The sequence below is a fragment of the Camelus bactrianus genome, chromosome 10 (assembly GCF_048773025.1).
Source record: "Camelus bactrianus isolate YW-2024 breed Bactrian camel chromosome 10, ASM4877302v1, whole genome shotgun sequence".
Lineage (NCBI taxonomy): Eukaryota > Metazoa > Chordata > Mammalia > Artiodactyla > Camelidae > Camelus > Camelus bactrianus.
Window position 1 is genome coordinate 9133464 of NC_133548.1, and position 21497 is coordinate 9154960.

Below are 21497 nucleotides of genomic sequence, written 5' to 3' on the forward strand. Positions count from 1 at the left end.
CCCCTTCCCATCTCCCTGCCTAGTCTAACAGGAGCCTGGAGCTCAGTCAAGGTGTCAGGGCTGCCGAGCACACAGGATGAAGGCAGGATTGATGACCGGTGATGTCTGCCAGCAGCACAGGCAGGGACTGTAGTAACCCTGACTCCCCCATGGATTCTTAATGAGGGACAATAGTGACAGGTGTTAGAAGTTGGGGTGGCCCAGGCCCCTGAAGTCCTGGGTTGCAAGCCCTTTAAATAAACAAATTCACTTAATCCTCACTGCAGCCATCAGAGGTACTAGTTCTCCCATTTTGCAGATGAGTCGACTGAGGCACCAAGAGGAAACAGTGGCCCCAGGATAGGGATGAACAAGCCCAGTTCCAGAGCGCATAGTGTTGGCCAGCATCCTAGACTCTAAGAACCAGAGGGGAGAGTATGGCTCAAGCGGCAGAGTGCGTGCTTAGTATGCACAGGGTCCTGGGTTCAATCCCCACTACTGCCCCCTAAAAGTAAATAAATAATGAATACACAAACAAACCTAATTTCCTCCCCTCCCCCCCAAAAGAACCACTGCTGAATTAGGCCCTTCCCTGTTTTTCTGAGATGTAGAAACTGAGGCTCGTGGCAGAGCTGGATTTTAATCTAGGTTTGGTGCCCAAATTGTACCCCATGAAAGCGCCCCTACCCCTGATCTGCAGGCTTCTGGGGTTGGGTTGGGGACGCCCCAGGACTTTTGCTTTTGGAATTGGGAGGGGAAGGTTAGCTGACAACAGCCACACAGGAGCTGTTCCTCTTAAGTGAATTTTCTAGATAACCCACTCAGATGGCCACCACTTAGAAGCCAGCACCAACCACAGCCACTGAGCCTGAGCCCAGCCCCACACTGGCCTCACACACTGCACTGCTGTGTCACATTTTACCATCTGTCAAGCCTGTCTTGATTTGGTCCTGCCAGGGCTGTGTACCTGGGCAAGTTTTTCCTCTCCGGGCCTCAGCTTTCTCATCTTTGAGTTGGGAATATTGGACTGAATGACTTTTCTAACTCCTTCCCTTTTTTTTTTTTTTCCCATTCATTTTGTGGTTTAAAAAGACATAAAATTTACCATCTTAAAAATAAAGTAAAATGGGGGGTGGGTATAGCTCAAGTGATAGAGGGCATGCTTACTATACACAAGGTCCTGGGTTCAATCCCCAGTACCACCTCTAAAAATAAGTAAATCTAATACTTCCCCCCTCAAAAAATTTTTAAAAAGTTAAAACAAAAAATTAAGACAAAGTTTACTATCTTTAAAATAAATTTTAAAAAAAAGGAAAAAGGTTACTCTCAACCATTTTGGATTGTGATTTGAGCGTACAGTTCAGTAGTGTTACGTGAACCAGATCTCCAGAACTTTTTCACCTTGCAAGTCTGAAACTATATACCCCTAAACAAGTCCCCACCCTCCACCCCTGGCAACCACCATTCTCTCCTGTAGGTATTTTATATAAGTAGAATCATGCAATATTTGTCTTTTGGTGACTGGCATATTTTACTCAGCATAATATCTTCAAGGTTCATCCGTGTTGTAGCATAGGACAGGATTTCCTTCCTTTTAGGGCTAATTAATATTCTGTTGTATGCAGAGACCACATTTTGTTTATCTCTTTATATTCATGGACATTTGGGTTGCTTCCACCTCTTAGCTATTGTGAACAATATTGCTATGAACATGGGAGTACAGCTACCTCTTTGAGTCCCTGGATTCAATTCTTTCGGATATTTATACTGAGGTGGGATTGCTGGATGATATGGTAGTTCTATTTTTAATTTTGTGAGGAACCTCCCTAGCATTTTCCATAGTAGCTACACTATCTGACAATCCCACCAACAGTGTACAAGTGTTCCAATATCTCCAGATCCTTGCCAACATTTGTTTCGTTGTTGTTTGGTTTTTTGGGTTTGGGGTTTTTTTTTGTAATTTGGGGGGCAATTAGATTTATTTTATATATTTACTTATTTTTAATGGAGTTTCTGCAGATCGAACTCAAGACTTCGTGCATGCTAGGTGCACACTTTACCACTGAGTTTACGCCCTCCCCTCTCCGTTGGTGTTCATTGATAATAGCCACCCTAATGTCTATGGGGTGATGTCTCAATGTGGTTTGGACTTGCATTTCTCTGATAATTAGTAATGTTGAGCATCTTTCCATATGCTTGTTGGCCATTTGTATGCCACACCCTCTTGTTTTTACTAAGGGGTATTCTAAGGAGCTCTGCTGCTCCATCATCGTGATGCCTTCGGAGAGAGTCTTTCATGGCTGGTAGGGCCACAGCGCGTCAATAATTCATTTGAATAATAACTCTTCACTGATCAGTTGTGCCCAGGGCCTCATAACCAAGCTCGCAGCGTGGTGAGCTTTGACTCAAAGCCAAATCGTAAATTTCTGACCTGGGACCACTTTGTGTGTCTTCTGCAGAACCAATGACGGGGCTTTGTGACTGTTCTACCTGCTAGGCCCAGAGCTTTTTTGTAAAGTTGCCTGATTGGGCCGCTGCTGCCCCTACACGGCTTGCCCTTGCCTGAGCCCCCACTGGCACAAGCATCACTTGGCTCCAGGACCGTGGCTGGCGGCACCATAGTGGGCGGAGACTTCTGTGTGTCTGAGATGCCTGTGTAGCAGCTCAGGGCGCAGAGAAGCCCAGCAGCAGCTGGGACAGGGGCTGGATTCAAGTGGTTTGAGGGACTTCCCTCAAACCTATGTGCCCCCCCCCCCAAACTGCTCTAGCTGGCAGATCCTCTTTTGCCTTTTGGCTACTTCTCCCCTCCCGTTGCCTAAACCCAACGCCATGACAGTGGCCCCACGGCAGCTCAGGAATGTCAAGTGGTACCTCTCTCTTTCCAAGCACTCTAAGAGGCCTCACTGTCCTGCTGGGGGTTTGGATGGACAATGGAATCCCAAGTTCCTCCAGGGCCCCTGATTCCAGGAAATTTGCCGGGTCCACTGCATTGAAGCCCAGAGAGGCTACGGAAGGCCCTGAGGCCCGTGGAGAAATGTGGGAGACTGAAGTTTAGGCTGTGGGGAGGAGACACACTTCAGGCTTCGCAGCAACACAACTCCATGTAGCAGGAGGGCTCAGCCACCTCTCTCCCTCTGTTGGGATGAAGCAGCTGGAGGCAGTGGTCTAGTCCTGAGCCTATTTACCTCCTATGAGATCCTGCACAGGTCTTCATCTTCCGCATCTCTCTGGGGGCAGCTGGGGGCAAGTGGAGGTTCTAACCCACCCTAATTCCCACTACCTCACATGAACTGAGATGAGGTTGTTATGGAAATGACAGGCCAGCCAAGAAGCAAACACGACTCGGAGGGTTGGAGTACTCAGGTTTTTTACGCTGGCAGGCTCAGAAGGGCTATCCCTCCGGGGCTCTGAGCACCTCTAAGAAGTGTAAGTGAGGTTTTATAGGGTAGATTACAAGCTTGGGGTATATTGGCCAATAAGGCGCAAACAGCTCAGCAATATCACAAAAGGGAAGCAGGGTATCAGTAAACCAGAACTTACCCAATAAGACCTGATCAGTTACCGACACTAATTAAACTTAGATTTACGAGTAGGCCCAGCAGGAAGCAGATCAGTAAACTGACACTTAGATTTACGAGTTGGTCCAGCCTGGCTTTTCCTTCTCAAGGTCAAGGCCCAGGGAAAGGGTCAAGGGTCAGCAGCTGACCACCGAGGGCTACTGAAGACAGGGTGAGGGCCATGCCTCCTCCATCCTTGTGCCCATGTGTGAACATGATAGAGGCAGGGGTATCTGAAGTCACCTCCAGGCTCAACTGCCAACCACACTCCTCTACCCCAACACATGCTCAGGGAAGGGGTTTGAGGACGCCTCAGTGGAGAGAGCTCAGGCAGCCCACAGCTCTGGTGACAGCAAGGCCTTACTGGTTGTCCTGGTAACAGAAGACAGGTGCTCCTGGTACCAAGGAGAACCCAGAGGCCCCCTCACCCCTTCTTTGGACCCTGGCCCACCTGTCCCACCAATATTAGTGACAATGATTTCCTACAAATTGTTAAACCAAGATAAAATTTAGGATTCTCAAAGTGTGTTCTCCAAACCAGTACATCAGCATCACCCGAGAACTTGTTAAAATGCAGTTCTCCGCCCCCAAAGCAGACGTGCTGAATCCCATTCTGGGGGTGAGCCCAGCAGTCTGTCTTAACAGGCCCTCCAGTGATTCTGAGGTGCTCTCAAGTTTGACACCTGCTGCCCTGTAGTATAACCTTCATCTCATTTCATTCCAAGTCAAGTGTGAATTTTTAACTTTTAGAAACAGGTATCTTTGTCTCAAAAAAAAAAATGTAATCTGGGGAGCAACCTACACTCTCAAAAGGGATTTAAGTGAAAAATAAGAGAAGGTACTATCACGAGTAAGCCAGCCAGCGGAGCATCAGCATCCGGTGAATGACAGCACCCCACTCCCCACTCAGGTGCTCCTGCTCTTCTTCCCCCTTCCCCGGTGGCTACCCTGCAGCATCCCCAACCCTGTAGCCCCGACGGCAGGAAGTCCAACGACCTCCCCAGATGATGCCCTCGTGGGTGGGGGCTGCCAGGCCAGTAACCTCGGCCCGATGGGGAGGCCTCGCTGCGCCGATGTTGGGGACCCGTGGTCTGAGAGCTGTTTACTGTCAGCCCAGGGTACTGTCCCCACCTCTGTGTGCTCAGGATTTAACGTTCTAGGAGGCGCGGCCGGAAGCCCATTATTCGCAGACTCGGTTGTTCTGGGGGTCCCACCCGGAGCCGACTGGGCCCCGCCCCCGAGGGCGCGGCAGACCCCGGCTCCTGCCCCGCCCCACCGAGACGCGAGCCAGGGCGGGGTGGGGGTGGGGGTGGGGGTGGGGGTGGGGGGGCGGCGGGTGCGGACAGTGCTCCCAGCAGGCCAGGATGTGGTGGCCTAGGAGTCTTGAGGGCGGGGCGCCCCCGCCTCGACGCCGCCCGCCTCGCCAGCCCCGCCGGAGCGCGGTGCAGCCAATGGGGGCCGAGGCGCTGCGCCGGGATTGGGGCGGGCGCGGGGACAGCGGCGGGAGGGGGCCGGGGCGCGGGGAGGGGGCAAGGCGAGCGCTGTCAGCGCGATTATAAGGGAAAAGTTGCCCGCCGAGAGCCGGGCAGGCGCACGCTCGTACGGCGGCCGCAGCGGCTGGGCGGGGCCGCGGAGCAGCGAGTGGCGGCGGAGGAAGTCCCCGGGAACGCTCCCTTCAGAGTCTCGCTCCGGCCTCAGCGAGGTCCCGGGTTCGCTAGGACTTTTGCACGCAGTCATGGGTGGCGTCGGGGAGCCCGGCCGGGGACCCGCGCAGCCGGGGGCGCCTCTGCCCACCTTCCGCTGGGAGCAGATCCGCCCGCACAACCTGCCGGGCGACAAGTGGCTGGTCATCGAGCGTCGCGTCTACGACATCAGCCGCTGGGCACAGCGGCACCCCGGGGGCAGCCGCCTCATCGGCCACCACGGCGCTGAGGACGCCACGGTAAGGTCGCCCACCGCTGGCAGGGTGGAGCGTGGCGCTCGCTAGGGCCTGCTCCACCCGCCGGGCCGTAGCATCCTTCCTACTCTGTGACCTTTGACCTCCTGGCTAGGGACCCAGAGTTGGGATGGACTAGCCGGGGCTTGATGTGGAGTTAAGAGGCGACGTCCTGGCGTGAGGACCCGCAGACCAGGCCATGGACCAGGGCTGGGCTGGAACAGATCCATGCGGGGGGGAAGGGGCTCTCAGAGGTGGGTGTGTCATGGCAGCAAGCACTTGCCCTAGATGAGAGTCCTCCCTAATTCTCTGAGGTTCCTCCTCCTCCTCTCCCAGACCCGATTCCTCGTGCTGGGTGCTTGCTGGATGCCAGCGGTAGGGCGGGCTCCCCACAGGCTGGCAAAGTGGTGCCATCAGTGGCTGGAGGCTGGGCAGCAAAGCTTGGGCAGGGCCTGGAGGTCTGTGGCTTTCCCAAGAGCTGCTGTAAATGGCGCTGAGGGGCAGTGACTCACCTCTCCTGGGCTGGCAGCTGCATGTGGGAGAATTTTGCCAGCCAGGCTGGGAAAGGCCTCATCTCGAACCATAGTCACCCCAGGAACAGGCTGGCTTCTGTAGACCCCAACTTCCCCTTTCCAGCCATGTCTAGACATGTCTTAGTTAAGGAGGAAAGTGGTCTGTCCAGTGGGACCATTTGGCAGAGCAACTATCAAGACGAGACTCCTACCAACCCCTTTCCCACAGTCCCCCATCTGGACAATAGGACTTGGGGCCATGATACTCTGTCCTTGACCATTCAGAATTCTGGGTTGGTCACACTGGGTATCAGGAAAGTCTTTGAGATTCCAGGAGAGGAATCCCTAACGGGCAAACTTTAGATAAGAAAAGAGATTATGTCTGATCCCTGAAGGGGTCAGTGTCCCTGTTGCTGGGACTCTCTGCTCCCTGCCCGCTGCCTTCTCCCATGGGTTGGGCGAACTTCACGGGACTCTTTAGGGGAAAAAGTCTCTCTTCCTCACTTCCCCTCACCCCAGGAAGCTGAGAGGTTAGGATCAGAAACCTCCCAAAATTCTAGAAACTGACAGAAAGCCTTGTGCATGGTGCTGAGGGGCCAGGCGGTGGCCACGGAGTTGAAGCTGACTGTGGGCCAGTGAGTGTGTGAGTGTGTCCAGGCCCACACATGCGTGAGCGCTGCACATGTTTGTGTGTGTAGTTACACGCGTGTGCATTGCTGCCGGCGTGTGGGGGGATGTGAGGTGTCAGAGCCCCTCCCCTTCAGCCGGGCTGAATCCTGGCCACCCCTCCAGGATCCCAGGGGTGACTGCTCTGGCCTTTTTCAACCTCTGACCTGAAGGACAGGATGGAGGCTGGTGAGAGGAAGACCATGGAGGGTGTTCATCGCTATTTCCTGCTTGGTGCCTAGGCCCGTGCTGGGGGTCCTTATGTGTGGAAACCTCGTTGTACCTTTAGCTCTCAACCCTGAGACCTCCACATGCTAGTTTTCTCATTGATTCGTCATCAGTAAGGTCTGTTTTCCCATTTCCATTAAGACACCCTGTCTGTTCCCTGGGGCAGGGTCCTGGCTCTGCCACTGGAGGCTCTGAATGACCTTGAACCAGGCATGTCACTCTTCGAAGCCTCAGTTTCCTCACTTGTAGAGTGGGAACAGCTGAGACAGTGAGCCGGCTAAGGGCAGGACTGTGCCTTCGCAGCTCTGTGGCCCCAGAGCTGCCACGTAGTTGTTCCAGGTCACTGTATGTTGCCTGCTGATAAGTGTGAGTGCTCTGCAGACTGTAGAGTGCAGTAGACAGCCATGGCATAGCCATTCCTTTGCTGAGTGACCTTATCTCATTTATTCATGTCTGTAGCAGGAAAGAGTTGTGCTAAACCATCTCTTAGCTTCCCCAAGGCCCCAAACACTGGGCTGGAGTTGCCAGAAATACCTGGTCTGTTCAGGCCAAAGGGGCTTTGAGGAAGCTGGGGTTGGGGGTTGCCAGTCTTTGTCCATGGGGGCCCAAAGGGCAGAGCAGGGATTGGATCAGCCCAGTGCCCTGTGTGGTCCAGCCCAGACCGCAGGCGCCTCATCCCTGGCCCTGGAGCACAGGTGGGGGACAGCCGTCTGGCCAGGGCTGTATTCCTGCAGCCACCCCTTACTAGCCCCTGCCGCCCATCAGCTGTTCTCATGTTTAGGCGATGGAAGCCTTCCTGCCAGGAAATTCCCAGAGTTCCTGTACCATGAAATCAGCTTGTGGCCATCCTGGGATACAAAGCCGGGTACCCTGGGGAGAGTGCTCTGGGCCTTGGGCCAGGTTTGTCTAAGAGTCATAGATGGCCTGTGACTAGTGAAGCCAGCCAGGAAGGGGTGAGGCCCAGCCACTGCTGGTCACGGGTGCACCATGGCTGTGCGCCGAGCACCTACTGTGTGCCAGGCTCCGAATTCACTGCTTGATTTATAGATACTGCCTTTTACCCTTCAAGAAACAAGGGACAGGTGCTTGGTATTGTTATTTCCATTTTACAGATGAGAAAACTGAGACTCAGAGAGGCAAAGTCACTGAAATTAGGTGCTAGGTCTGGGATTTGAATCCACAACCCAAGCTCTGAACCTCCTGCTCCACTGACACTGAGCTGTTTATTTCATTCATTCACTCTTCAATTATTGAATCATCAAATGCATCAGCAGATATCCAATGAGCATATCCTATGTGCCAAACTCTGTTCTGACCTCTGAAGATACAGCTGTGAATGAAAAATCTGCGAGGAGGGAGTTCCCTGGCAGAGGCACCAGCTGGGGCAAAGGCTCAGAGGTGGGACTGAACTCCGTGCATTCAAAAACCAGCAAAGCTGTCAGTTTGGCTGGGGTAGGGCAGTGAGAAGGGCAGGCAGTGAGGCCCAGAGGTATCAAGGGAAGCAGGACTTTGGTTTTATTCTAAGGGGAGCGTGGAGGGCAGAGCAGGGAAGACAGGGGAATCTATTTAAAAGGATCCCAAATGAGGAGGGGGAAGGCAGAGCCTCCGAGGAGAAGGGTGGTTGGGAGACTAAGAGATGATGGGGACTTGCCCTCCCCAGGGCAGGCCACTTGGAAGAGGTGGCCGTTCACCTGGGTCCTGAAGTGCAGGTGTGTCCAGGATGGGGCACATTATGCTGTGAGCACAGGTGCCCCAGTGGGAACCATTAAGATTTAGCTCATGTGGTCTTCAGACAACAATCTCAAGAGGCAGTCCTAACGTGAGCCCATTTTGCCGATGCTGAGACTGAGGCTGAATATGGGTGATTTAAAGGGACCTTCTTGGAACCTTCAAAGATCAGGGCCTTTGTCGTTGGGCTTAGAGGGTGGGGGTTGTATCTGGTGAGAGTTAGGGAGGAGCAGGACTGGGCAGATTCTAGGCTCTGGAGTGAGGGTGGGGCCGCAGAGTGGGGCCTGGCCATGAATGTAGACAGCCTGGCTCCGGGGCCCACACTGCTTCCACCCACCATGTTGGCTGCCCTGAGGGCTGCCTGATGGCTGCTCCCCATGAAGAGTGACCTCTCTGAGCGTCATAGGAGACAGTTCTGTAATGTCCCTACCCACTCAATACTTCACGCAGGGTTGAGGGGTGCAGTGCCCGAGCAGAGGCATCAGGACTATGTAGAACTCTGGGAGCAGAGATATGCAGGTAGCCTAAGCACCCTGGCAGCCTCCTGCATTCCCCACCCCAGGGCGCGCAAGCTGCGTGGGTTTCTTATGAGACAGCGGGAAAGAGCCAGAGCTCAGTGGTGGAGAGGACCCAGGGCCAGAAGGCCTGGCCGCTTTGGGCCATCATCGCTGGGTCAGTGACACCTGTGAGGCCAAGGGTGCTTGAAGGAGGATCCCCTCCACCCCCACGCCCATCACCAGGGGTGCTGGGGGACTCGGGGGGCAGCTTCTCAGGGACATCTGTCTTTGAGCTGGGCTCTGCTGCACGGGCAGGAGTTGCATGTTCCTGTTCAGAGCTGTGTGCCCTTTGGCCTCTTTGTGCCTCAGTTTCCTCACCTATAAAATGGGGATATGATAGTACCTCCTCATTGGCCCTGTGGGGAGTGGCCAGAAGAGGACAGGAAGGAGCATCTGACTGCTGGGCTTGAGATCCTGTGTTATCTTTCCCCCGGGGAGAGGGAGAAAGGGACCAGTTCCTGGGTGTGTCCTTTGAGGCATATAGCCCCCCACCCCCATCTCCACAACCCACTACTGCCTCCCCAGCCGAGGCTTAAGGAGCAGACCCAGACTCCCTGAGCCCCCAGCAGCCCTGCTCCATTCCCTCCCTACTCCACCCGCTTCCTGATCTGGAACATTCCAGATTCTTCCGGAGAGTGACCAGAAATGGTCCCCACCCCTACCTTATCCCTGGAGTGGAAGGAGGCTATCAGCCCCTCCTGCTTCTCAGCCTCAGGCCGGTCAGGCCTTGACTGGCAGGGTCCACCTCCACCCTCGTGCCTCTTGCCTGTGGCCCGAATCTCTGGCTGGACCCAGGAGGAGGGCATGGGAGACCACAGGGAGGAGACTGGGGCTCAGCTGGAGCTCAGCTGGAGCTCGCTGGACGCCAGGCCCTTCTAAGTGCTCTCCCTGCACTGCCTCAGTGCTCTAAGAAGCCACATGAGATGAGCATTTGTGGTTCCTGACTTACCGAGGAGAAAATGCAGAATACAGAGGGAGTGTGACCTTGTCTGCAGCTCCACGCCTCCACCCCTAAGTGGTGGCTCAGGTTCCATCCCTGGCAGGCTGGCTCCCAAGTGCCCCCCACGGCTGCCCTTCACCAGCTGCTGCACGGAGCTCACAGCGGGTCTAGGGGACAGGGCAGGAGCCACTCCAAGGCTTCCAGGGACTGATGCCAGGAAGGGTGGTGGCTGTATCCTGAGAGGGCAGGGACGTCGCAGAAGTTAGACCCGGGTTTGAATCCCAGCTCCGCCACTGCAGACTCTGCCCTGGGCAGCTGTCCCCACCACTCTGAGCCTCTGTTTCCTCCCCGGGAGGATGGGTCAGACCCCTGGCTTGTGGGCTGTGGAGGCTTGACTCCTGTCCGCTGATTCTCACCTTTCGTCCAGCCCCTGCTCTGTGCAGAGCTCTGCGGACACCGCTGTGAACAGGGCCTGTCCCTGTCCCCGCAGTTTCCAAGACCTAGAGAGAAGCCCCGAAGACCACCTTCCACTCATTAGGTTGGGGAGGGTCACAGGGGTCACACTCATGCCCCTGGGAGGACATTTCCAGGTGCACCAGGGATAGGGGAGGGTGGGGCCTCCCATAGTACTGTGAAATTTGGTCAGTGAAACCCCCGAAACACCAGGACCACCCTCCTGACCCCCACAGCCCAATCTCAGAGCAGCCAAGGCCTTGGCTATTCAGGATGGTGACCAGCCTCGTGATGAGGACCCCGTCACCCACCCACCTCGGAGACTCACTGCCTCCCCTCTGACCAGGAGTAGCTACCCTGGGGCTACAGCCAAGTGGCCACAAGCACAGTTTTACAGTCAGACCAAGTTCTGGTCCAGCCTCCATCAAATGGAGCTGTGTGACCTTGGGTAAGTGGCTCAGGCTCTCTGAGTCTTCCGCCCAGCTCCTGAATCCTTAAGCAGAGGCCCAAAGAGGACTGGGTCACATGGCCCCAGCCAAGGTTTCAGAAAAAAACTTGTTTGCTGAGGTTCTGGTCTGAGGCCAGGGACCCACCTTGTTGGGACTCAGAGCACAAGACACATAGGCTCAGCGCAGCCCACCCAGCCCCACAAGGCTGAGCTGCTTTCCAAGGAGCTGCAGCTCTGTCCATCCCCTCCCTGTAGCTGGAGACTTGTTCTTGAGCTCTGAGATGTCCCCACCTGGCCCTGAGGGGGCTCACACCACCCCACATCACTGCAAGGAACAGACCTGGCTGGAGGTCCCTCAGGCAGGCCTGGCTCTGTCCTTTCCCTCAGGGCGTCTCTAGGCCTGTCTTTGGTGCATCAGGACCAAGGGAAAGGCATCGATGAGGTGGACCTGTTCCCACAGACTCTTAGCTCAAGGGCACGGCCCTGGAGCACCTGGGGTCCACTTGGGGAGGAGAGAGAGGAGGCCTGAGAGGGAGGAAGTCCTGGGGCTGCAGCCTCAGGACACACATCAGTTCTGTGAGTTTGTGGCTAAGTCTGGGTGTTCTCATGGCTCTGCCTGTGTGTGTGTTCCTGAATGTGTCTGTGTGTCTGAGCCCTGGTGCTGAGGCAGGCTGGTGGTGGTGGCTGCATGTGTGAAGGCACATGCTTAAGGCACAGCATTTCTGTGACATGTGTGTGCCTCTGGTGTCACACTCTGAGCGTGCTTGTGCACCTCTGTGCATATGTGGTCTCCATGTGCCACCGGGGTCACGGAGGGTTTCAAAGGAAATGAGAGAGAGTCAGAGTCAATGCTCGTTCAGCCTTAAAAAGGAAGGAAATTCTGACACACGCTACACATGGATGGACCTTGAAGACATTGTGCTAAGTGACAAGTCAGTCACAAAAGGACAAATATTCTATGCATCTTCTTCTGTGAGGTCCTTAGAGTAGTCAATTCATAGAGACAGAAGGCAGAGCGGTGGGTGCCAGAGGCGGGGGGAGGTGGACGTGGGGAGCGAGCAGTGTTTAGTGGGGGCAGAGTTCCAGCTGCAGAGGTGAAGATGTTTTGGAGATGAGTGGTGGCGATGGTTGCCCAACAATGTGACTACACTTGATGCCATTGAACTGCACACTTAAAAATGGTTAAAATGGTAAATTTTATGTATGTTTGACTATAATCGAAAAGAAAAAAGTTAATGCTCTACACCAGAGCCAGAAAGGCCCTGGGGTCTTGCCCCTTTGACTTACCCTCTCTGGACTTGCCTAGTTCCAGGCAGGAGAATGGACTCGCTCAAGGTCACAGTCAGCAAGGTCAGCTGAGCCCAAGAGCAGTCTTCCTTCTTAGCCCCCCTGGGAATGTCACCTGCACCCCGCCCCCCGTCCCTGGGCCCTGGGCAGCTTCCTGTGGGGCCAGCCTCCCCACCACCCCTCTCTCCCAGGGGTGCTGCCCCTCCTTCAAGGCTGTTCCCTGGAAAGGATGAGATCTGTACCTATTACAGCCCCCTCCCCTGTCATGAGCTCCAAGGAGGGACCCCAAGTCAGCCTTCCCAAAGGCCTAGGTTATTCCAGAAGCTGCACCCTCTGAGCCCCCAGGTCCTCAGGTTGCCCTGGGCCAGTAAGATCACAGGCAACAGGAAAGGGGACCTCTTGGGGAACCCTGCAGATGTGGCCTCTAAGTGGGGACGGGAGGGGCCTAAGGTGTTTCCGTCCTGGGTCAGTGTGGAATGTGCGGCAGTAAGTCCAGGGACCCGGCTGTTGGCTGTCACAGCTGTTTTAACTCCCACCAGAAACTGGTAGGTTCATTAGAGAGAGGACAATAGGAAACACAAAGGTGTTCCCTCTAGCAGCCAGCAGTCACCTCCCCTCAGAGAGAGCCTCTGAATTGGGAGTTTGGGATCGGCAGAGACAAACTGCTGTGTACAGAGTAGAGCAACAAGGAGTGTAGCTCTGTATCGCACAGGGAACTGTATTCAGTGGCTTGTAGCGACCTCCAATGAAAACCGAATGTGTAACTGAATCACTGTGCTGCACGCCAGAAACGAATACAACGTTGTAAATCAACTATACTTCAATTAAAAAAAAAATCAGCAGAAGAGCTGGGAACAAGCCTGAGCCAGTGACACCAGGGCTAGATCAGGAAGACTGAGTGAGCTCCAGGCGTGAAGTTCAAGTTTACTCACACTGCAGATCTGCCCGGTGGAGGAGGTGGGAGGGGGAGGGGGGGGTCACTTCCTGACTGGTCCCTTTCTCCAGCCCTTTTTTTAGTTTTTTTTTGGGGGGGTGGTGGTAATTAGGTTTATTTATTTATTTTTAGAGGAGGTACTGGGGATTGAACCCAGGACCTCAGGCATGCTTAGCATACACTCTACCGCTTGAGCTATGCCCTCCAGCCTCCAGCCCTTTATCTTTGCCAGGGGGGTCTCGCTCTTCCTCTCACCCTTTCTCACCCCACCCCCACCTATTTACAGAGAACCACAGGAATGTTAGATTGTTTGTTTACTTTACTTTTTAAAAAATTCTATTTTCCACTCCCATTTATAATATCAAATGAGTTTAACTATTTGAGCATCTTCCTTGCAAACCCCCCGAGAATTCACGCTGTGTGGCCCTCAACTGATTTTTGTTCTCCCAGTGGCCCTGTGGTCCTCAATTACACGTTTCCCCACTTATACTTTACCTGCTAGTTGTGTTTGTGCAAGCTGGGTACATCTATGTTTGTGACGCACTAGAAAAGCATATGATTTCAAGAAAGCTTTCCAGAGATCTTTTTGGAAAAGTCCAACCCTTTGATGAAAGGAATCAGAGTCTTCCAGGGAGAACTTTCTATAAATCCAGATTTTCACACACCCAACCAGGTTTGGAGAAGGGCACCATGGCGGGGTGAAACAGCCAGAGCCTGGCAATTGAGGGGTGCCTGGCGGGGCACCCCGGGGCTGCGGAGGACCAGGGAGAACTCAGGGGCAAGGCTGACCCGTGTGGGCCTGTTCTGTGACTGCTGAACAGCCAGCTGCCTGCCCTTCCATCAACAATCCTACCTTGTCTCTGCCTGCCTCTGGGTGCTATTCCAGCTGCCTGCCTGTCTGCCTGCCCTTCCATCAACAATCCTACCTTGTCTCTGCCTGCCTCTGGGTGCTATTCCAGCTGCCTGTCTGTCTGTCCACCTGACTGTCTACTCTCCTTCAGGACGCCTTCCATGCCTTTCACCAGGACCTCAGTTTCGTGTGCAAGTTTCTGCAGCCCCTGCTGATTGGAGAGCTGGCCCCGGAGGAGCCCAGCCAGGACGGACCCCAGAATGTGAGCAGGGCCATATTCTGGCTAAGCCCCCAGTGGGGACTGGAGGGGTGGGAGGCATTGCCAGCAGCAGCTCCATCCGAATCACCCCCAGGGGCCCAGGACCGAGGCTGGGCTTGCCATCCCCTCCTGGGCAGATGTTGAGGGCAGAGCTGTAGGGACACCTGTATCAGTACTTGCTAGGGAATCCCAGGCAAGCCCCTCTCCTGCTCTGGACCCTGAGACCCCATCTACAATGAGAATTTTGATGAGCTGAGCTCTAAGGGTTTCCCTACTTCTCACACACCCCACACCTTTTGTTGGGGGAGCCTTCACTGATAGCCAGCGACCCAGCTCACACCCCAGGCTGGATGCTCTCATCCCTCCATCCCCTTCTGCCAGAGGCCTTGAGCTTGGCCCTGGGGAGGAGTGGCTGTGGGAGGCTTCTGGGGATGACTGGGAACTCCCTGGCTTACTCAGCTAACTGGCCACTCCGCCCTGGCAGGCCCAGCTTGTCGAGGACTTCCGAGCCCTGCGCCAGGCTGTCAAGGACATGAAGCTGTTTGAGGCCAAGCCCGCCTTCTTCGCTCTCCTGCTGGGCCACATCCTGGCCATGGAGGTGCTCGCCTGGCTCACCATCTACCTCCTCGGCCCCGGCTGGGTGCCTAGCACCGTCGCTGCCCTCATCCTAGTCATCTCCCAGGTGACCCCCGCACTGTCTTGCAGCCACCTAAACGGACCAACAGACATGGGGCCTGGTACACACAGACACTCAGGACATATTTGCTTAATGAATGAATGAATGAATGAATGAATGAATGAACAAATGACCAGCCAGAGTCCCATAAGCCGTGTATCTGTGGGTCGAGCTGCATTTTAAATGAACTGAGGAAGCGCCTTACTTAATAAACTCAGAGGGAGCCCAGGCCCGGGAGCCAGAAGGCTGGTGTCCACAGTTCCACGACAGACTTGCAGCCCCTCTACCTCCCAAACTCAGTTGTCCTTGTCTCTTAAAGAAGGAAGCCGGCCCACAAGGGTCTAGACTGACGTGCTGGCTATGCGTGTGCCCTGGGAGCGGGGAGGGCTTGCTGGGGCTCCAGGGCTGAGCCCCACGTGGCTCCCTGCCCCAGCTCCTGACCCTGCCTCTCCCCAGGCCCAGAGCTGGTATCTGCAGCACGACCTGGGCCACACCTCTGTCTTCAGGAAGTCCCAGTGGAACCATGTGGCCCAGCAGTTTGTGATGGGGCAGCTGAAGGTGAGGACGGGGTAGGCAGCCAGGGTCTGAGCTTGGGGGACTGTGCTGGGTCTGCCCAAGTGGGCCAGCATGGAGTGGTGGACACGGCCCGGCTCCACCCCTGAGGCCCCCCTCCCCTGCAGGGCTTCTCTGCACACTGGTGGAACTTCCGCCACTTCCGGCACCATGCCAAGCCCAACATCTTCCACAAGGACCCAGATGTGACCGTGGCGCCTGTCTTCCTGCTGGGGGAGTTGTCCATCGAGGTGCGTGGGGAGGACGGGGACACACTAGGGCTGGACCTGCAGCTGAGGGGAACTAGGCCCCAGCCCTGGTTCCTGACCACGCCACCTGCTCTAGCTCCAGGCGGAGCCCCTGCCCCAGGAGCACCCCCTCCCCACCTCCCAGCCTGCCGGGGACGGTGGGCCCAGGTGCTAGAATCTAGAATCCAGCTTGGCCCTCAGCCCCCGCCAGCCCCCTGACCCTGCTGGGGACGAGGAGGGCCCGGCCAGCTGCCCTCCCCAGCGGCCGCCTGTCTCCACAGTATGGCAAGAAGAAGCGCAGATACCTACCCTACAACCGCCAGCACCTGTACTTCTTCCTGAGTGAGTGTCCGCTTGTCCTCCCGGGGACAGGGCCGGGGCGGCGCCATCCACACCACGTCCACCGGTACTGGACAGAAGCCGGCACCTCCAGGCCTCTCCCAGCCTGTCTCTGGTTGCTCCGCCCACAGCCCGTGCCCACTCCCATCACCAGGCCTCTGCCCCAGCCGTTTGTCCACCCAGGATGCCTTCTGGCCAGAGACAGCCACAGCCTTGCCCAGGGCTTTCAGAGTTCCTTCGTGCCCTCACTTCAGGGTGACCCAGAGTCCTAGGGCAATTGTTGGGCCAACAAGGGTGGGGATATGTAAGCTGGCCCCGACCTGCTAAACAGACACAGGAGGCGCCGGGGCGAGGCTCAGTCGCTGACAGACTGAGTGTGGACCAGACCTTGTGGGTGATGCGGGGTCTCCCTAGCCAGATGAGACCAGCACTAAGTCCCACTGGCGTTCCTGGAGTAGCAGAGCCCCACTGCCCCCCACCCCGCCCAGCCTGCTCAGCGCCCCAGCCCTGTTCCTGAGCCTCCTCATGCCTCTCCTTGCAGTTGGCCCGCCGCTGCTCGTTCTGGTGAACTTTGAAGTGGAAAATCTGGCGTATGTGCTGATGTACATGCGGTGGACGGTGAGTGGGGGCCCTGCCCAGGTCCCCTGGGCATGTGACTGTGGTGGCAGGAGGGGGGGCAACAGAGGGCAGCCCTTGTCCACCAGTGCAAACAGGTGTGCTTGTGTACAGGTGACGGGGTGGTACATGTGTGTGCAGGCGCACAGGGGGAGTGGGTGCGTGTGTGTTTGAAAGGGGAGAGTGAGTATGTGCACCAGGCAGGGTGTGGGTCTCATGATGGGGTGTCCTCCCTGGGGGTCAGGATCCCAGGCATCCCTCCAAGGCGTTTGGTCCCAGGCAGGGGTTCCCCCATCTCACACCCCTTCCTGGCCCCTTCACCTCCGTGGTCAGCCCCATGAGGCTGGCAAGGACTCTGTGCCCTTACCCGGCTGAGAAAACCAGGCCCAGAGTGGAGTGAGGACATGTCCACCCAAGGCACATCAAGCAGAAGGCTGGATGACCCTGGTTCCCCCTCCTGGCTAACTCGAGTCCTCTGCCCTCCTCCACCCTCCTCTGCAGGACTTGCTCTGGGCGGCCAGCTTCTACGCTCGCTTCTTCCTGTCTTACATCCCCTTCTACGGTGTTCCTGGGGCGCTGCTCCTCTTTGTGGCTGTCAGGTATGGCCAATGCCAGGACAGCAGGGAATGAGGAGCTCACCCACAGGCGGTAGGGACCCTGACCTCAGCCCTCCATGTTCCTGTCTACAGGATGGGGACAACAGTACTGTCTCCCTGGATGGTTGAGTGGCGGGATCCCGGGGGAGGCAGGTCTAGGGGAAGTGGCCTAGCTCACAAGTGGCCCTCTGGGTGTCCACCCTCACGAGCAGGGCTGCTCTGGGCTCAGCCCAGCAATGGGCCTGCGCTCACTGGTGCTTGATTGAAACACCAGCGGGAAGGGGCTGCTGCAATCCCATTGTACAGATGAGGAAGCTGAGGCCCAGGTCCAAGTGGTGAGCTGGACACGGGGCAGTGCCTGAGCCTCCCCTCGCAGGGTCCTGGAGAGCCACTGGTTCGTGTGGATCACACAGATGAACCACATCCCCAAGGAGATTGGCCACGAGAAGCACCGGGACTGGGCCAGCTCTCAGGTGAGCTGGAGGTGGGGCTGGGGCCCCAGCTGGGAGGGACAGGGGCCCCGATGGGGCTGCCAGGGTCAGGGGCTGCCACAGGAGCAGGACTCCATGCCAGCCTCCCTCACCTGTGCCCCGCCCACTCCTGGCAGCTGGCGGCCACCTGCAACGTGGAGCACTCGCTCTTCATTGACTGGTTCAGCGGACACCTCAACTTCCAGATCGAGCACCAGTGAGCACAGGCCCTGGGGGCCCACGGGGGTGGGAGTGAGGCCTGAGCCCCTCTGCCCGGTCTTCCCCCCGTGAGCCCTGAACTTCCTGGAGGGCCTGAGGGAGGTGGTGAGCAGGGCCCAGATCGCAGTGGGGGGGTGCCAGCACACGCTCTCCCCTCGCAGCCTCTTCCCCACAATGCCGAGGCACAACTATCACAGGGTGGCCCCACTGGTCAAGGCTCTGTGCACCAAGCACGGCCTCAGCTATGAGGTGAAGCCCTTCCTCACCGCCCTGGTGGACATCATCAGGTAAGGGCCCTCTGCTCACAGGGGCTTCCCCAGGGTCCCTGCCCACCTTCTGCCTGGTCAGCCTCGTCCTGAGCTCCCACCTGGCTCTCTGAGCCCACACGGGTCACTCTCTAAGAGCTGGTACTTAAGGCCTTTCGGATCAGTTTTTCTGTCCTCAGCCTGGGCCTTCCCTCCCTTCCCAGCATTTATTCACACAGCCAGGATGTAGGGACCCCCTGCCGTGGGCCCAGGCCCCGTCCTAGGTGTGCTACGAACACATCAGTGAGCAAAACAGGCCGAGATCCCTGCCTTCCTGGGGTTGACGTCCTAGAAGGGGAAACAAAACAAGCAGTTAAAATAAGTAAATTTCAGAAAATGAGAGAAGGAGAGAAGTGCTTTGGCAAAAACAACACAAAACCACAAAACCTGAGGGTGGGGCAGGAGAGGGCATGGTGAGTGCCAGGCTGGGTTGCAGTTTTTAGTGGGGTAGCAGGATGGGTGGTATTGAGAAGGCAGCATGTGAGCAGAGACAGGGAGGAGGAGAGAGGGCAGGCCACGGAGACATCTGAAAGAAGATCATCTGGGGCAAGGGAACAGCTGTGCAAAGGCCCTGAGGCAGGAGCATGCTGGTGTGTGGGAGAACCACTGAGCGGAGGAGCAACACACAGAACGTAGATTTTGGAAAGCTGCTCTGACTGTGGGAATGCACTGATGGGGCCGAAAGAGCAGAGCGAGGTTTCCTGTAGCTGTCCAGATAAGGAGTGGTGGGGCTTGGTCCCAGTGGTAGCCTTGACAGTGAGGGACAGAGGCCAGATTCCCAGCCAAAGCTCTTCCACCTCTGTGCCTTAGCACATGCAGTTCCCTTTATTTGGATTCCCTTCATTCTATACTGGTATTTGAACTCCTGCTTCTCCTTCACGACCTTTCCCAGTGCAGTCCTTGGACCCCTTGCCACTTGGCATGGCCCCTTTAGAACATGGGGTTTTCCAGCAAATTCTTGTTATTGCTGGTTTCTCTGCCTGATGTGAGCCTCCTGGTGGGCAGATTCCATGCCTTACAAATCTCTGGGTCACAGGGCCCAGCAGACGAGGCAACAGAGAGAGCTGGGTGAAGGAGAGATGGCCCGCCCTGGCTTCTGCCTGGATTTGGCCTTAGCTATGCCTCTCCCCTGACCCAAGGTCTAGATCCCACTCCATTTAATGAGTGTAGCCTCCTCTCCCAACCCTCCCCTCCAGCCCCACCCAGCTGCCTGCCCCAGGGGAAGGGGACTCATAGGGAACTCGGACATTTCTACTCACACTCATCACTTTGGAGGGAGGGGGTTAGTATCTTGCAATCGACTCTCCCACCCCTGCCTCCCAGGTCCCTGAAGAAGTCTGGCGACATCTGGCTGGAAGCCTACCTCCACCAGTGAAGGCAGCATCCAGGGCCCCGGCAGTCACTAAGCTGCCTAGGTGGGCTCCACAGCAGTCCCCAGCCCGGCCTTGCCTCAGCCTGCGGCCCCTGCCCACCCTCCTGGGCCCCTCCCCGGTCTGCTCCACAGCCCTGCGGCCCTGGCCCTAGGCCCAACAGGACCAGGGCTAGGGGGGTGGTATATAAAGTCACATGGTGAGCATGGCATGTTTTCCTAGAGAAAAATTTAGGGAAAGCTGTTATTTTTCTATAAAAACAAACCCAGATATATTATGGAGTGGAGTATTGAATTTGTATGATTTTTGGAGCTGGAGTCTGCCCGAGACTCCCCGAGAGGAGTTGAGGCCCTTGGGCCATCAGACTGGGTGGGAGGGTGGGGAGTGGCTTTCTGAGTTCCCCTCTTCTGGGCGGGGGAGCTGGCCTCTGCTCCAGGCTTGGATGCCCTGAGGCCCTGGTCTCTTCCTTTCTTCACCTATTCACCAGCAACTGTGGCCGGTCACATTGGGCTCCCCTCACTTTACTCCACAATGGGACAGGGGTTGTCAGCCGGCGAGGGCCAGGGCTGAGGGCCGTGGTTGCAGGTGCCCCAGGTGTACTGGAGGAGAAGCCCCTATGTCTTGGATCTGTACTGGCCTCCTGCAGCCTCCATGCTGAGGGGCTCAGAGGGCCCACAGGCGGTGGGCCCCCTGCTGATCTCAGTACCACACTTGGCATCACACTGGCAGGGATCCAGCCTGGCTGTGCTCAGTGGCCCGCAGGAGGTGACACCGGATTTCCTCCACACCTGTCTGGGGCCAGGTGCTTGCCCGCAGTTGCTGCAGAGAAGGAGTCAAGTTGGACCCCTGGGAAGCGGCTGTTTCCGTCCCTGGGATCTGAAAACAAGATACTTCCCTTTGCTAAGGCTTGGGCTCCTCATCTTGGAAAATGGGTGTGGCTGGCCTGGGCCTGTGGCATGTGGACACTTCTGGGGAGGGCTTTGAGTTGCCCCTTAGAGCTTCCTGAAGGTGGGGAGGGAGAGCTGGGCTCCTGGACCCCTCTGCTCCTAGTACCCACACACTTCAGCTGCTCCAAGGTGAGCGGAAGCTTCCATTTGAAGAAATGTCAGCAGCTTAAAAAATAAAATTGAAATGCTGAGCTAGGATTTCTCTGAAGGACCTTCTGGAGTGAGAGCCCGAGCTTCCCCACCAGCTGCAGGATTGTCCCCCATGCTTTGTCAGGGCGCCCATGGTCCTGGACTGGGCTCCCTGCAGGAGGTGGAAGGGGTGCAGATACTGCATTTCTTATCTGATCTTTCCGGGGACCACCCAGCCCCACCCTGACCCACTCCACGCAGCTCCTACCCCCTCTTCTCTGGAATCAGACAGCCAGGGGGAGCGCCCTGCCTCTGCCTGGACTCAAGGCTCTGTGACCTTGGGGAAGTTGTACAACCTCTCTGATTGGTAATACGCCTTCCTAGGGTGACGGAAGATAAAAGGGATGCTGTGTGGAAGGCTTTTTGCTTAGGGCCTCCAGCATCAGGCCTCAGACATTTACTTTAAAATGTTATGCATTAGTCCACCGCCCTGGGGCCACCACCTGCTCTCAACTGGGACGAGCACTTGGCTGCCTCCAAGCCTGTTTCGTCCTTGAAAGGTACTTCCAGCCTTGAAAGCAAACTTAGATCCAGAGCAAGTCCCAGCTTCAGGGCCTCTGCATTGGCTGTTCTCTTTGTGAGTCTCCTTTCCTGCGGCCACCTGCTGACTCCTGGCACCTTGTGTACCCTGGGATGG

The 21497-nt window shown here is 56.4% G+C and overlaps 1 protein-coding gene across 2 annotated transcripts; it reads left to right on the top strand.

Annotated features, from left to right (window-relative positions):
- Nucleotides 1–5033: 5033 nt before the first annotated feature.
- FADS3 (fatty acid desaturase 3) lies at nucleotides 5034–20001 on the top strand. Of its 2 annotated transcripts, none has more exons than XM_074371908.1 (12): nucleotides 5034–5478; nucleotides 14251–14337; nucleotides 14819–15016; nucleotides 15467–15568; nucleotides 15691–15813; nucleotides 16092–16152; nucleotides 16691–16767; nucleotides 17266–17363; nucleotides 17737–17833; nucleotides 17968–18047; nucleotides 18211–18336; nucleotides 19678–20001. In XM_074371908.1, the coding sequence occupies exons 1-12, from the start codon at nucleotides 5272–5274 to the stop codon at nucleotides 19727–19729; spliced, it is 1308 nt and encodes a 435-aa protein (XP_074228009.1). In that variant the 5' UTR covers nucleotides 5034–5271; the 3' UTR covers nucleotides 19730–20001. The 2 variants fall into 2 exon arrangements, with proteins under 2 accessions (XP_074228009.1, XP_010954713.2); XM_010956411.2 differs by having other exon boundaries at nucleotides 5038–5478; nucleotides 14227–14337.
- Nucleotides 20002–21497: the final 1496 nt, after the last annotated feature.

Excerpts from the sequence above, each read along its gene's own strand:
- FADS3 (XM_010956411.2), top strand. The coding sequence starts at position 5,272 with ATGGGTGGCGTCGGGGAGCCCGGCCGGGGACCCGCGCAGCCGGGGGCG. Across the intron at positions 17,834-17,967 it reads GGGACTGGGCCAGCTCTCAG|CTGGCGGCCACCTGCAACGT; the intron begins GTGAGCTGGAGG and ends CACTCCTGGCAG. Across the intron at positions 18,337-19,677 it reads GCCCTGGTGGACATCATCAG|GTCCCTGAAGAAGTCTGGCG; the intron begins GTAAGGGCCCTC and ends CCTGCCTCCCAG.